Source organism: Pinus tabuliformis, chromosome 5_1 (genome assembly GCF_031772625.1).
Source record: "Pinus tabuliformis cultivar Carrire ecotype Pingquan chromosome 5_1, CPIR1, whole genome shotgun sequence".
NCBI classification, from domain to species: Eukaryota; Viridiplantae; Streptophyta; class Pinopsida; order Pinales; family Pinaceae; genus Pinus; species Pinus tabuliformis.
This window is the reverse complement of record NC_142305.1, coordinates 918,710,669-918,724,819: the sequence shown is the minus strand read 5'-3', so window position 1 is coordinate 918,724,819 and position 14,151 is coordinate 918,710,669. Positions and strand designations below refer to the sequence as shown.

The 14,151-nt window shown below is 40.5% G+C and overlaps 1 protein-coding gene across 1 annotated transcript in view; it reads right to left on the bottom strand.

Annotated features, from left to right (window-relative positions):
* Nucleotides 1-14,151, bottom strand: part of LOC149167794 (PQ-loop repeat family protein / transmembrane family protein) — a 338,289-nt gene that overhangs the window by 60,587 nt on the left and 263,551 nt on the right. The window contains exons 6-7 of the mRNA XM_089431597.1: nucleotides 4,214-4,331; nucleotides 3,985-4,034 (exon numbers count right to left, since the gene is read on the bottom strand). Coding sequence (XP_089287723.1) covers nucleotides 3,985-4,034; nucleotides 4,214-4,331 — 168 coding nt within the window. The remainder of the gene's footprint in view (nucleotides 1-3,984; nucleotides 4,035-4,213; nucleotides 4,332-14,151) is intronic.

Sequence of the window (14,151 nt, the reverse complement as noted above, 5' to 3'; positions counted from 1 at the left end):
ACAGAAATATTGCAAAGTGCAACTAGTGAGGTACTGTAGTCAGAACAGTACCTGACAGAGCAGGGCCAGAGGAGTTGTTATCAAGGGTTTCTAGCCGAGGAACTCGGATCAGAAGTGCAGCTGCACAAGTCGATTAGAGTAGGGGACATCTAGACAAGCGGCAGAAGGATTTCCAAGAGGGAAATCAGGACTCAGAGGGAGTCCAGAAGAGAACTTCTAGACGAGAAGTAGAGACTCAGAGGAGTCGAACAGAGAACTTCTAGGAGGGAAGTGGAGGAGCATCATGGCACTACAAGGGGTAAGAGACCAGGATAGACTGGACGGAGCATCGAACTTCGCAGTCTGGAAGGCCAGAATGTTATCAGTGCTTGACAGGAATCGTGTCAAGAACTTCTCCTTGAAGGTAATAGCTGTCCCAGTTGACCCCAATGATAATGACAGGTACGAGGAGGCAATGGCGAGGGCCAAGTGCATCATCCTTGACAGGGTCAAGGACCATGTAGTTCCACACATTGCCGAGAAGGAAACGACATATAAGATGTGGGAGGCCCTCAAGAAATAGTACCAGCATACTTCTGTGCAGAGAAGAATGCTACTTGAGAATTAGTTGAGGTCGTATCAGATGAAGAAGGGAGAACCGATTGACACCTTCCTCGGAGGACTGAATGAGATCCGAGATCAGTTGACTGCTATAGAGGCGACACTGGATCAGGAGCTGATGGTGAGGACAACCCTGAATGTTGTCTCAGAAGAATGGGAAGTATTTGTCCAAAGTACACTGGGCAGAGGGACACTTCCACTTTGGGACGAGATGTGGGCAGCTCTTCGCCAGGAAGAGATCAGACGACAGTCAAAGAGGAGTAGCAGCAACAAGGGGATCAAAGTCAAGCAGGAGGAGGAAGATGTGGCCCTAGCATCTGAATGAAAGCAGAAGCGGAAGAAGAAAGATCTCTCCAAGATCAAGTGCTTCCATTGTGGGGAGTTGGGTCATTATGCAACCCAGTGCCCAAGGAAGAAGAGTAAGGGAGAGTCTTCCGAGACTAAGGCAACCCCAGCACGGGCAGAGAAGGAAGTTTTGACAGACGATGACTGTGCCATGAGTGCACATGCACCACTTGAGTAGAAGTGGGGAGACATTGAGCTGTAGTTAGGCGGACTACAGGCGATGAGGGGCAGGATCCTTGAGGTACCCAGCCTCTTGGATTAGACCTTGCTACGGAATCCCCGACGAGGAGTAGCAGGACTGGCTGAGTGGGTAGAGACGGATGCAGATGGAGCAGCAGAGAGAGCTACAGTGCAGGAGTTCCAAGACAGCACAGAGGCTAACAGGCTGCAGCAGTGTGAGAGGCACAGGAGTGTTGCACCAGTGCAGGATGGCACGAAGATGTGTGCAACGGTGCGAGATGCTGGGAGTTGTTGCAGCAGCACAAAAGTCAGAGAGGGAGCACTTGTCAACGGTAGAGGGAGCTTCAACATCAATGGGTGTCTCTAGCCCAGTAGGGAGGTCAGATTGGGAGATCAGTTACGTACTTCTCAGTAACTGAGTTGCAGTGCAACAATAGGCAGCATGATGAGAGGAGGTGCAGTGTGGATGCAGTGCTAGGAGAAAGGACCAACAGTAGCACGGATGCGGAGGGAGCTATTGTACAGATGCAGCAGTGGCAGTGGCAGAACCATGGGCAGCAATACAGGAGGTAGCAATGTAGAGGATGTTGGGCAGGAAGGCCTAGCATTAGCACAGGTACCAATGCCGGATGATCAGAGTAATACTTAGTGAGGAGTATTGCTAGAGCATAGTCCTCGCTAAGAGGGAGTGTTGATTTGGGGTAGCATCGGATGTGCTCTAGCCACGAAATTTGGTGGAGAGGTTGGGGCACGAAATTTGGTGGAGAGGTTGGGGCACATGAAATCTCCAATACCCAGAAAGGGTTTGGGCAGATTCTAAACAGATCAGGAGATATTAAAATAATTAATATTTTTAATGGAATCCCTAAGTCTAAACTTAGGGAAAATAAAATATTAATGTGTATTAATATGAATCTGTGTTAGAATGGTCCAAAAGACATGGATCAAGCCAGATCTAATGTTAGCCATTGATTAGGGACTCAATCTCGGCTGTTGAGATGTCAACGGGAAAAGTATAAGAGGAGGCTTGAGGGTCACTTGGAGAAGACACCAGATGATCAGTCATTCTATTCTCTAGAGCGGGGTTTGCTAAGAGAGATAGAATCAGTGATCGGGAGAGCAACTGAGGGGCATTGAGTATAGAGAAACAGAGAAGGCAAAGATTGTGTCGGAAGAGCAGCGCAGCAGCCAAGAAGAGTGATGCAGAGCCAGCGAGGGCTCATGCAGGGCCACGCAGAAGCAGCCAAGTGTTGCGCAGAGCACTAGAGGGGCCAGCATGGCTGACACAGAGGCTACCAGAGCTGATGCAGGGCCTCCTGGGGCTGGTGCAAGCCAAAGAAGGCTGAAGCAAGACGATCACTGGGCTAGGAGAGGTCGGCGCAGTCCAGATTAGGCAGACGCTGGGGTTGCAGAGCAGTTTTGTGCTGAGGAACTGCTGGAAGGATTTTTCCGAGGTTTCAGCCAGGAGATTTATCTCAAACTGTAAGGTATAGCTGCTAAGGAAATTCTTTGTTGGGTAGGCCAGTTTTGGCACCCAGATTGTACTATGATATTGCTTAATAGGAAAACCCTCAGATAGCTGCACCGGTTTTCCCGCATTCGGTTCTTTTGGGGACATTGGTCCAAAAATAATGGTGTCATGTGGTGTGTTTGTTCTTGTTTCTTTTAGTTGATGATCTGTAATATGTTGAGCATGCACTGGTGTTTATTTTCAGTATTTACTTTGTAAATAACTTGTTAAAGAAAAATAACAAGTAGGTAGGAATAAATTAGAAAAAGTGCCTGAAGGGTTTCTAAGTAAACTTAGAAACTTCAGCATTGTGCCCTAAATAAGCCTTATTAGAGTATGTGAGTTGCCTTTTCTAGCTTATAAGCCTTGTCCTCAAGAAGAGTTATCCTCTATAAGCCACTCTTGTCACCTTGATCCTTGAGCTTAGCATATCTCTCATAGGTGACCTATCTAAAGGGAAGCCTCTCAGTGGCGAAAGTCCACCAAGAGCAAGGGGTAGTGGTTGTGGTGACAGTGGCCCACACCTCATCATTGTCCCTTAGTCTAGTTTTTGCCTTGTAGGTTACCCTTTCAGAAGGCCTGCTAGATTTTGAGGCAACATGACCTAGGGCCTTTGCATTGGAAACATGCCTTGGGCATATGGTTCAAGCAATTGAGCTAACCCTTGGGACTCATAACAAGTCTATCAAGCAAGCTATTGCAATAATGACAAAACTCATGATAGCGGGTACGATACTGAAGATGCCAATTTATTCCTTTGTCAAGGATCCATACCCATGTATGGCACTTCTAAGTTTCTGGAGTGACTACTAGGATGAACTGTAGTGTGCCATGATGCCACCTACATTTTATTTTAACCATGCGTATGTAACATTTTTGACATAACAAAGGATGTTTTTATAAAATATTGATACAGAAAAACAATTTTGTAGGTACTCAAATTCCCATAGTGATCCCCTTATTGGGAAGCCTCTAATCTATCTGGTGATAAGGAATTGAATGGTATTAAAGCAGTTTGCAAATACATAGTAAACATCTAGAACTTGAAACTTGTTAAGTTGACACTACCATATTTCTTTTATAACATATTTCTTTTTATCAGAAATATGTGAGGCCGAAAAGCTAGCATCCCTTGTCACATAACTTCTGTTGCAGTTGCAAATGAAGTTTGATTTCCCAAATTTAATGAATAGAAAATTTGGAGCAAAGTAGAAAACACGAGAAAGAAGCATAAAATAGCCACTCTATAGTTGACATCAGACCAAAAATGTGATTTTTTCAGCCTGCAACTGCATAGTTCGGAGTAATACATGCACACAAGATAGGTGGAGGAGAGGGGGAGAGAGTACCAGTGATAGAAGAAGTTTCCCTACATTGCCATAAAAGTTTTCCAGGGAATCTGCAGAAAATCAACAAGAACTCCAATGCAGTTCATATCCAAAAACTGTACTACAATAATAACAAGTAATCATGTCCTAGAATGTCATTCAAAGTGAAAGCTATCTAAAAACCCTAAAATCCATTTCAACATTTTAGTAATTTTTGTTATAGAGAGCATTTTTTACATAGAAGAATTACCTTGATCAATAGATTGCACACCCATTTGTGCAAAGTTCGCAAGTCCACCAGACAGATCCAGAAAAATGTTTCCTATGCTCCATCCTTCTGTGCTCTTCCGCAGGAAATTCATGTATGCCTGACCACAGATAGATTAAGACCTTAGAAACATAAAAAATGCAGACCCTAGGAGTTAGGACAAAGGAAAACAGACCAGACTCCAAACAATACAAACTAAAATATATGTTTCCTATTACACAAAGTCAACTTACGTATTATAACGATGGTTAGGCTGTCATATGCAAAACGTTGCTACTTTTTAATGGTCATAAAGACATTATAATATTGGTACTAGTATAACAATGAATACTCAACAGATACAACTTTATCCTCCAAATGAAAACACAGAACTTGGTGTCCATGAGCTGACAAACAGGAAGATTAATTAGACGGGAATTGACTGCAAAGTCCTACGCATGCTGATCTTTCCTAGCCATTAAAACAAAATACTTATCAACGATATTGAATATGCTGTTGACAGAAAATGAACTGGCTAATCTGAACAGTACATATCATTCTGTGTTGTCCATGACTATGGACAATTACTTTTGATATTTCTACTGAGGGTATATAATGATCTAAGGTAACTCAATCCAATAAGAATGGCTGATAGGTCTAAATGCTTTTCTACCGAGTTTATAATGATCTAAGTTACGTCGATCAATGGGTCTAAATATTTATAGGAAAACCACAATTCTCTGAGTTCTTTGAGGCATTCCCTACCATTCTACTCAAATGAATCACCTATGCTACCCAACAGGGAAAATAACCTAATTTCTTAAGTGCACAAAGGGCTAACAAAATACTATTTAAATGGGATTTGTGTAAGTTGTAGTAATTCATTACGTTTAATATGGTGTTATGGTGATTACGAGCTCTTTCCAAGCAAAGAGAGTATGTGAATGTATATTGTACAATCATTTCAGTATGAAGGTCTTGCTCAAATTAAAATAAAACAGTCATGAGTGGGAGATGGTAGCATCGTACATGCACATTTTTGGGGTTCAAAATATAGGCATCAAATATAGAAAAAGCTAAACACCAACTAAAATTAGCAGGAGACCTAAAACATATCCCATAAAAGAATTAGCAAACATATCACACCATTATTTGTGAATTATTATTACACCATGACAATGATTTGCAAATTCCTACATATATTCCACTAGCCCTATTAAAGCGAAATCTAACACCTAGTGCACTACGTGACCTAGACAAAGTGCAAAACATAGGAGTGTTACCTTTGTCACCTCAACAACTACTCCCCTCTTTAGGGAAGGACACAATACAAAACAAGGGAGGCTTCCTTGGAAGAATTTAGGGATCAAGTAACCCAAGGATCTCAAGCTAAGTGCCCCCCAAGGATCCTACAACAAAAATCCACTAGATAAATATATAATAAACTAGGATTTCTAGTGGATGGAGTAAGTTCTAGATTCAGTTTAAAGGATCTATGATTCAATCTAAAGGCTAGGGTTAGCCTAAGGAGTCTCAAATCGGTTATCACACCAAATCAAGAAAAACTCAAGGTTATTATAAACTAGGATTTTAGGCCAACAAATTGCACCAAAACAATAGTTTATAAAACCAGCAAATTAATCCGTTAAAATTGTACAAAAATTATATGAAATAAAGGCTAAATTTGAGAGTAAACTAAGGACAAAATTGCAACAAATTCTGATAGTTAATAAACATGTAACAATGAATAAAGTTTGATGTCAGCTCTATAAAATGGCTGAAAGTCCATGAAAACCTTTAAATTAGCTTCTCAAATGCACTTTTGAACAACACCTAATGGTAGGGCCTACATCAATGAGTCACTAAATGATAAAAACACAATATTTTGCTGCAATTTAACTCTAATTTACCATAAAACAAAAAGAAAAACGATTTTATGGTTTTAAAAGAATGTCACAATTACCAATGAGATAGACTAGTATCTTCTCAATCTAGGGAAAATGGAGTCTAGGATACAAACTATTCTAGGATTACTTTTGGAGTGATTCTTATTCCAAAAAAACCTAGGGAAAATAAACTTACTCTAGGGTTTGCAAATTAGGTTCTAAATTTTCCAGATGATTAAGAGAAAGAAAAACCTATCTCTATTCCTCAAATACTTGGAGGAAGGGTTTAGCTCAACAAGGGACAATGAAGCAAATACCAAATAAACTAACTTGGTACAAAAACATATATCCCATAGAACATAAAACCAAGATAAATAAAATAAACTAACTTACTTCACCATGCAACATCCAAGATCCACCATAAGCATCCATGAAAAGAGATCACATCACATCACAAGATCCACCCAAGAAACTCGCTCAACTAGGCCTTCATTGTGCACTAGAGAGAAATATCACTAATGAAGAGTTGTTATGTTCCAAGTGTGACAATGATCCAAGAGGAAATTGACTCCCCTATTTATATGAGAGTAACCCAGAAAATTTTCCTTCAAATTAGAGTAGAATCCCTAAAAATTATTAAATCCATGATACAAGGTGGATGGGTCATCAATTTGACCCCCAAAGATAGCCAAAACAATGAAATAACATGAAAATAAGCCTCAATTAACCCATTCCTATGAGTCTAAAACCTCCAAGGGTGATGTCAAAACGCATGTCTCTCCAAGAAAAGGTGCAATGAATATTTCAAGTGATATATCTTATCCCATAAGTCATGTTTCTCCATCCAAATGAGGTCGCTCATCACCAAAATAGCCCTCTCAAGCACAACGTCATCCTCCAAAGCCTCACACCATCATTAAATGGGATGCTAGGATGAAATCATTAAGGTAGAAGGTGCATCTACACCTCCAAAGGGTCGCAAGTGATAATTACGATCAATCACCATCAAGAGCACTGGGTATGGACTTCATAGGATAGTTTAAGAAAAATTCAAGTAATGAGTACACCTGGATTTCGACGACCATAAATTATTTCATGAAATGGGTTGAAGACATTCCCACTAAGTATGCAACTGAAAAAGTAGTCATGGACTTTCTAGAGGACAAAATCATAAGGAGATTTGGTATGCCTACAAAAATTACCAGTAATAATGCCAAGGCCTTTAGTTCAATGGAGTTTTCCTCTTTTTTCTTCAGGTATGGCATTATTCTATCCCATTCATCCAACTATCATCTACGGGGAAATGGACTTGTTGAATCCAGTAACAAGAATCTAATGACCATCATTAAGAAAATAGTAGGGGATAATAAGAAATCATGGGACAGAAAGATTAAATATGCACTATGGGCAAACAAGATTACAAAGAAGAGTGCTACTAGGAAAAGTCCTTTTGAATTAGTGTATGGTTTAGATGTCACCTTGTCAGTACACTTGAATCTTCCATTGTATCAGCTTCTCCAGAATTTCACATTAGATAAAGATGCAGTATAGAATAGATTGGATCAAAGTGTTGAATTGGATGAAGTTAGGAGGAAATCTTTTGATCAAAGTTGTAGGAATCAAGCGAAGATCAAAAGAACATTTGACAAGGCCACTAGGCCAAGAACCTTTCAAAAGGACGACATGATGTTACTTTGGGTCAGAGAAAGGATTAACCTGGAAAACACTAGAAATTTGGTAGCTTGTGAGTAGGACCATATATCATTCGGGATGTGGCTAGACCTAATTCATATCATCTCAACCAATTGGATGAGGAGATGATGAATTTGCCTGCAAATGTGCAATTGCTCAAACTATCTTTCACTGAAAACATATGATGCCCATGGGGCATCCTCTATAATGTATTTCTAACCTTTCTTCCTTTCATTCCTTGCTTTTAATTTGATCATTTTTCATTTTAGCAATGTTATTTATTTTCAGCTAGTAGGACATTGGTGATTTTATTTATGATGCATGTGTTTTTAATATTCCTTGTTGTGAGATACTTGTGATCACTACAGATTCTAGAGTCCTCCTATGCTTCTTAGAAGATCAAGCACACATCACCAGGTGAAGCCAAATGTTACACGCTAGATATACCTAGCAAATAAATGAAGAAGACCAAAGTTGGACAAGGCACCTGTCAAATTTTTTCAAGTCCATAAGTCATGCAGGGCAATTTTGCCTCTTTCTCTTCTTTCTTCTTCTCTCTTGTTTCTCTATGCAAATTCCATACCCCCATGGGGAAGTTGTAAAAAATGTCACTAGCATGATGAACTTATGTAAAAGACTTAGACCCTTGGGACCTAATTACTAGGGATGTTAGCTCCAAAGTGTTTTTTTTTCAATTAACTAATTATTTTTGCTTTCTAGCGATCAATAATTAATTGAGTTTTTCCACTCACAACCTCCAAAGATGGAGTGCATCTTAATAATTGGGCCTTGAGTGTGTTTTGTAAGTCTAAGGGAAAAGTATATTACCATGCTAGGCATTATCTTCAGTGTCACTGAATTGCATTAGGTTTTCGTAGAACCTTTTTTTAGTAATTAAAAATTTACCCCTAGACGGGAATTTTTATTTAAAAATTATGTAACAAATAAAAAGTAGTACTAGGAAATGTTGTGTACCAAGTGAGTACTTGTTTTTCATCCTTAGTGTTAATTTTTCAATGTTCTATGTTGTAACAATCACTTATAACAATTCTTCTTCCAATAGCAATCAATTATCCAATATATTTTCAAGCACACAGTAACAGTAAGCAATTATAGATAGAAGTTAAAACCATATGCACAATAGAAGGCATCCAAGAACAATAGAGACACGGAGATTTGGTCAAAGATCAGGGAAAAACCCCACAAGGGGGAAAACCCTTTCCAAATTCTTATCCTATTAGATTGTCATCAAATGTTTAGCAGATAGATACATAGTCCAAGTACATCAACAACTAGTCAAAGGTCAAAGCCTTGACCAACCAAGTCAACCAACCAATATCCAACCAATTTTGAGCATAAAAGTCAAATCTGGTCAAACTTCAATTTTGTAATTCTTTTCGTCAAAGCCAACAACAGTGAACATAGTCGTAACCAATCCAAAGTCAATGGTGAAATCTACTCCAAAACTTTTAGTCAACTTGTCAAAGAATTTGGCCTTCCTTGCATGGTCAAAATCAGTCAAAATAGTCCCAAAAGTCTGCCCACAAAATTTGGTCAAAGTCAAAGTTTGACTCGCAGAAACCCTAGCTCAAAATTTGTAATCAACGTGGGTCAAACTACCCAAAAAAATTTGGTATTTTCTCTCCCGAACTGGGCCTTCCAAAATAGATCCAAAATCAAGTCAAAAGAAGTCAAATCCTTTAAAGTCAACACTGGTCAAACAATCCCAAAACAGAAGTCAAGGTTGGTCAACATAAAGCTCTTTCTCTCTTTCATACGTCTGAACTCGAACCTTGCAATTTCAGAGATGTAGGAACCAAATGATGAAGAAAAGATGTGTGATGCAATGCCTCCAAGTGATGCCAAATAACTTGTATTTATATGTGGTCTTGGGGGTCGAATTTCCTCTTCTAGGCCAACTTGTACATTTTGATGAGACGTGGACCAGCAATAAAATTTTCTAAGGGAAAGTAGGGTCTCCTTAGGGTGAGAAGTGCTTCTCCAAGGAGAAAATTTCTCCTTGAGCTGGCAATTTTCAACACTCCCTTTCTCAACTAGGGATGAATTTTCGACTACATTATAAGTCTCATCTCAGCTATTTCATCATCATCGTCGTTGTATCATGTCATATTTCATTTCTGCTCATTTGCTGAACACTCTCGATCTAAAGAAGAAGAATCATCATAAGGGAGATAAAGTTGCCACCATATATCCAATGACAATAGGTGAGATACTACTTACCATGAGAGGTAAGGATCACAACCATCCCATTGTCCAATGACAATAGGTGAGATACCACTTACCATGAGAGGTAAGGATCACAACCATCCTATTGTCCGCTAATCTTCCCACCTTGACCCTCAAGAGTCAAGTGCTAGAAAAGGGGGAGATACCCAACTTACCAGTGGTAAGGATCACACACACCCAAGTCTCCTCACCCATTGGCCAGATGGGTGGCAATCCCAACAAGCCTAGCTTGTGGGTAGGATGCATACTGGGGTATACTCTGTCAAGTCCCAGACTTGATAGGGGGAGATACCCAACTTGCCATAAATGAAAAGGATCACACACACCCTATAGTGACAATAGGGGAGATACCCAACCTACCACAAAGGGTTGGGATCACACACTCCTACTGTCCAGAATTCCCTCAACCCAAAGATCTCTTTGACTCAATTCCCACACTAGGAGTTCAAATGGGGGGGAAGATCATAGCTCAATGTTCTTGATCATCCGTGACCCTTTCCCGAGAGGGTCACATCCACTAGTCCAAGTTGCTCTCTAAAGACCAAGAACTTCCCTTTCGGCAAAGGCTTGGTAAGAATGTCAGTTATTTGTTCATCTGTCGAAATGTGATGGAGTCTTACAGCTCCTTTATGCACCATATCTCGAATATAGTGATATCTGATCTCAATGAGCTTCGAACTGTCGCCGAACATGGGATTCTCTGAAAGTCAGATCCCACTCTCGTTGTCACAATATATCACGCTCGTGTCCAGTACCTGCTCAAATAGATCTCCAAAGAGCTTCCTCAACCATATTGCCTCAAAGCTAACCATGCTAACAGTAATATACTCAACCTCGGTCGTGCTAAGAGAAACGAACTTCTACTTCCTACTCATCCAAGACATCAAGGCCGACCCCAGGGTAAAACAACACCCTAATGTGCTCTTTCTATCAACAACATTTCCGGCTCAATCAACATCAGTGTCCCATGTAGTCTCACATCTCCGACAGTATATCTCAGTCCAAGATTGATAGTCCCATGCAAGTATCTCAACACATGCTTAGCAAAAATCCAGTGTGCATGTAGAAGCTCGATAATAAATTGACTCAAAGTGTTGACAGCAAAACATATGTCCAGACTAGTGTTCACAAAGAACATCAATGCCCCAATCAATTGTCAGTACTTAGAAGGATTTTCCAAATTGGGTCCCGCAACTTCACCACATAACTTCTTGAAATTCATCTCCATCGGTGTGGCCATGGACTTGCATTCCACCATTCCAAATCTCTCCAACAATTTGACAACATATTTCCCTTGAGAAAGGAAAATATCACCAGGTCTTTGCCACACCTCTAAGCCCAAGAAGTAGTGCATCAAACCAAGGTCACTCATTTCAAAATCAGAGGCCAGCTCCCTCTTACACTCAAGAATAAGCTCTCCACCTGTAAAAAATAAATCATCAACATATAATACCAAAATCAAAGGCATACCTTGGACAACTTTGAAGTAGAGGTTTGGGTCAACATTACTTCTCGTAAATCCAAGCTTCATCGGGTAATTATCAATGCGAGCATACCAAGCCCCAGGGGATTGCTTCAATCCATAAAGTGCTTTCATCAGCCTACACACATGAGTCTTCCTATCATGCTCATCAAAGCCCTGTGATTGCTCAACATATACTTCTTCCTTGAGAATGCCATGTAGAAACACGGTCTTCACATCCATCTAGTGAAGTGTCCATCCATGGCTAGCTGTTGGAAATACTGGGGGGGGGGGGGGGGGGGGGGTGAATCAGTATTTCTTTTCAATTATTATTTTTATCAATTAAAACATTTATAATTGGAACACATAAATAAATAGCAGGAATAGATGCTTTTATTAATGTGATCTTTGCAATAAATCAAGAACAATATATATATATATGGTTTCAATATGTTGCCAAGCACCAACTGGGACTCTTTGTGAGGCTCCAACCTCCAGATCACCAACTCTGTCTTGTCAAGGCACCAACCTTAAATTTAGGAGCACCAACTCCCAAGACACCAATCCTTTCAGTTCTGAGGCACCAACCTCAAGGGCTCCAACCCTCTGCTGTAAACTGTTTGGATCTGTTTGGTTGCAATTCTCTGCTCCCAACCCTACTAGACCTATGACTTACTTCTGTACTCCTGTTCCTTCCACTTCTGCCAGAACTTCGGCTCCCTTTTTTTCTTACAGTTCGCCAGCACTTCAAACTTTCCCGTGTTCTCTATTTTATATGCCTGATACTCCTGACCTTTGGCTTCCGCTCGTTTCCTCTTTGCTCACTTGATCTTTCGGCTTCCTCTATCTCTTCGGATTCATCAAATTCTTACAAGAGGCAGTATTATAATAATATTGTATATTAAATAAATAACTTTATCAGAGAGGCCCCCCTTTTTTCAATATTCATACAATGGACCCAACATTCTTTACGGCAATCGCATCACTCCTTTAATCGCAATCACAGCTTTCGTAGTCGCAACTCTTTGTCTTCACGATATAACATTGCCAATGCCCCTTAACATCTTCAGTCCTCCTGTAACAATAACATAGATTAACATAGTTAGAAATATATAATGAGTGGTCCCACATGCCACGTCACAATCGCAATCGCAGCGTTTAGGAGGTCTTTTATAAGTCATGTCTATAACATCGTCGATGGCCGATTCCCCTTCTGGATGCGATATTATATTAACTCCACAACTTTATCGCAATTGGCAGATTTGCACATAACATAGCCAATTCCCCGATACCCAGACGCGATATTATTATAAACTGTTTTTAATAACTCCATCGGGTCCATATATATATATATATATATATATATATATCGCAATCGGTGCTTTCAATGTGGCAAGGCTTTACAAGAGGCTTGCGATATGTGATGGATGTGATAATATATTAAATCATATTGCAATGGTCCAGTCGAGTCTGTATACATGCACATTTTCCGATGTTTGCCTTTTTCGGATCAATCCTCCACCATAGATCTTACCATCCCATTCGACAGTTCATATTACACCCAAAGTTTCAAACAGCCCATTGATCCTCCGTCGTCGATCACCTCCCGCAAGATCCAACGGTTCACAAGGATTTCGGGTGGACAAATAGCTCGAGGATTACCCGCTCGGAAAACGGTTTCCTCTCTCCTCCTCGCTGCTACGTGTCGCTCGATAAGTGGAATTGGGTGCTCACCCTTCAATACCACTTCTGCCTCGTCCGAAATACCACTCCCTATTGCAAAACTGCTTCCCTCGCGACTTAACGCCCTCACATCTATGCTATGCGATGACCGTTAGATCTGTCAATCTATCGATCGGACGGTTCTCCCTTACTTCGGGTTTAGCTCAAGTTTTTTCGGGTTACCCTCTGTTCCTCAGAGCTTGATTTGGACCATTGATCCCTGAGATCCAACGGCCCTTATGCATTTGGGTCCGTAATATATATATCGCATCTATATATTATATACTCTTCTGCTTTTTGCTATTACCTGTTCGGGTCTGTGTATTATATCGCATCTATATAATATATATACTCCTATGCTCTTTGTACTCCTCCGCTCTTTGCTTCTCGTGGTTTCAAATGAATCTTCCTCTATGCTTCTCTTGCTCCTGATATGGCTCCTCCGATGTGGCTCCTCCTCAATCTTCCGCTCTTACACTTGCTTCTCTTCTTTGCTTTGATAACGTTGTTGCTCTTTGTTCTTCCGATAGCGGTTTCCCTTGGACATATCTCTCTGTGACTTCGGATGACTCTGTTTATGTACCTTCGTTGATGCGATCCTCTTTCCAATGGCTTTGCTCCTGTTCTTCACAAGTCTGCTCTGCTTCTCCTTGGCTTCATATTGACATTAATGACAATCTAGATCAACAATCTCCCCCTTTGTCATTGATGGAAATATTCTTCTTCTCTCCCCCTTTGACATCAGTGGCAACGGAGTGCACAAGGACTCCCCTTGTTGAACTGCTCCCCCTGTCTTGCAACATCTTTATGAATCAACTTAAGTGATGCTAAAGAGATAACCCCCATCTTTTGATGAAGATGTTCAAACGCTTCTCGAGGAAGAGGTTTTGTGAAAATATCAGCGATCTGCTCCTTAGTATTGATATATTCCA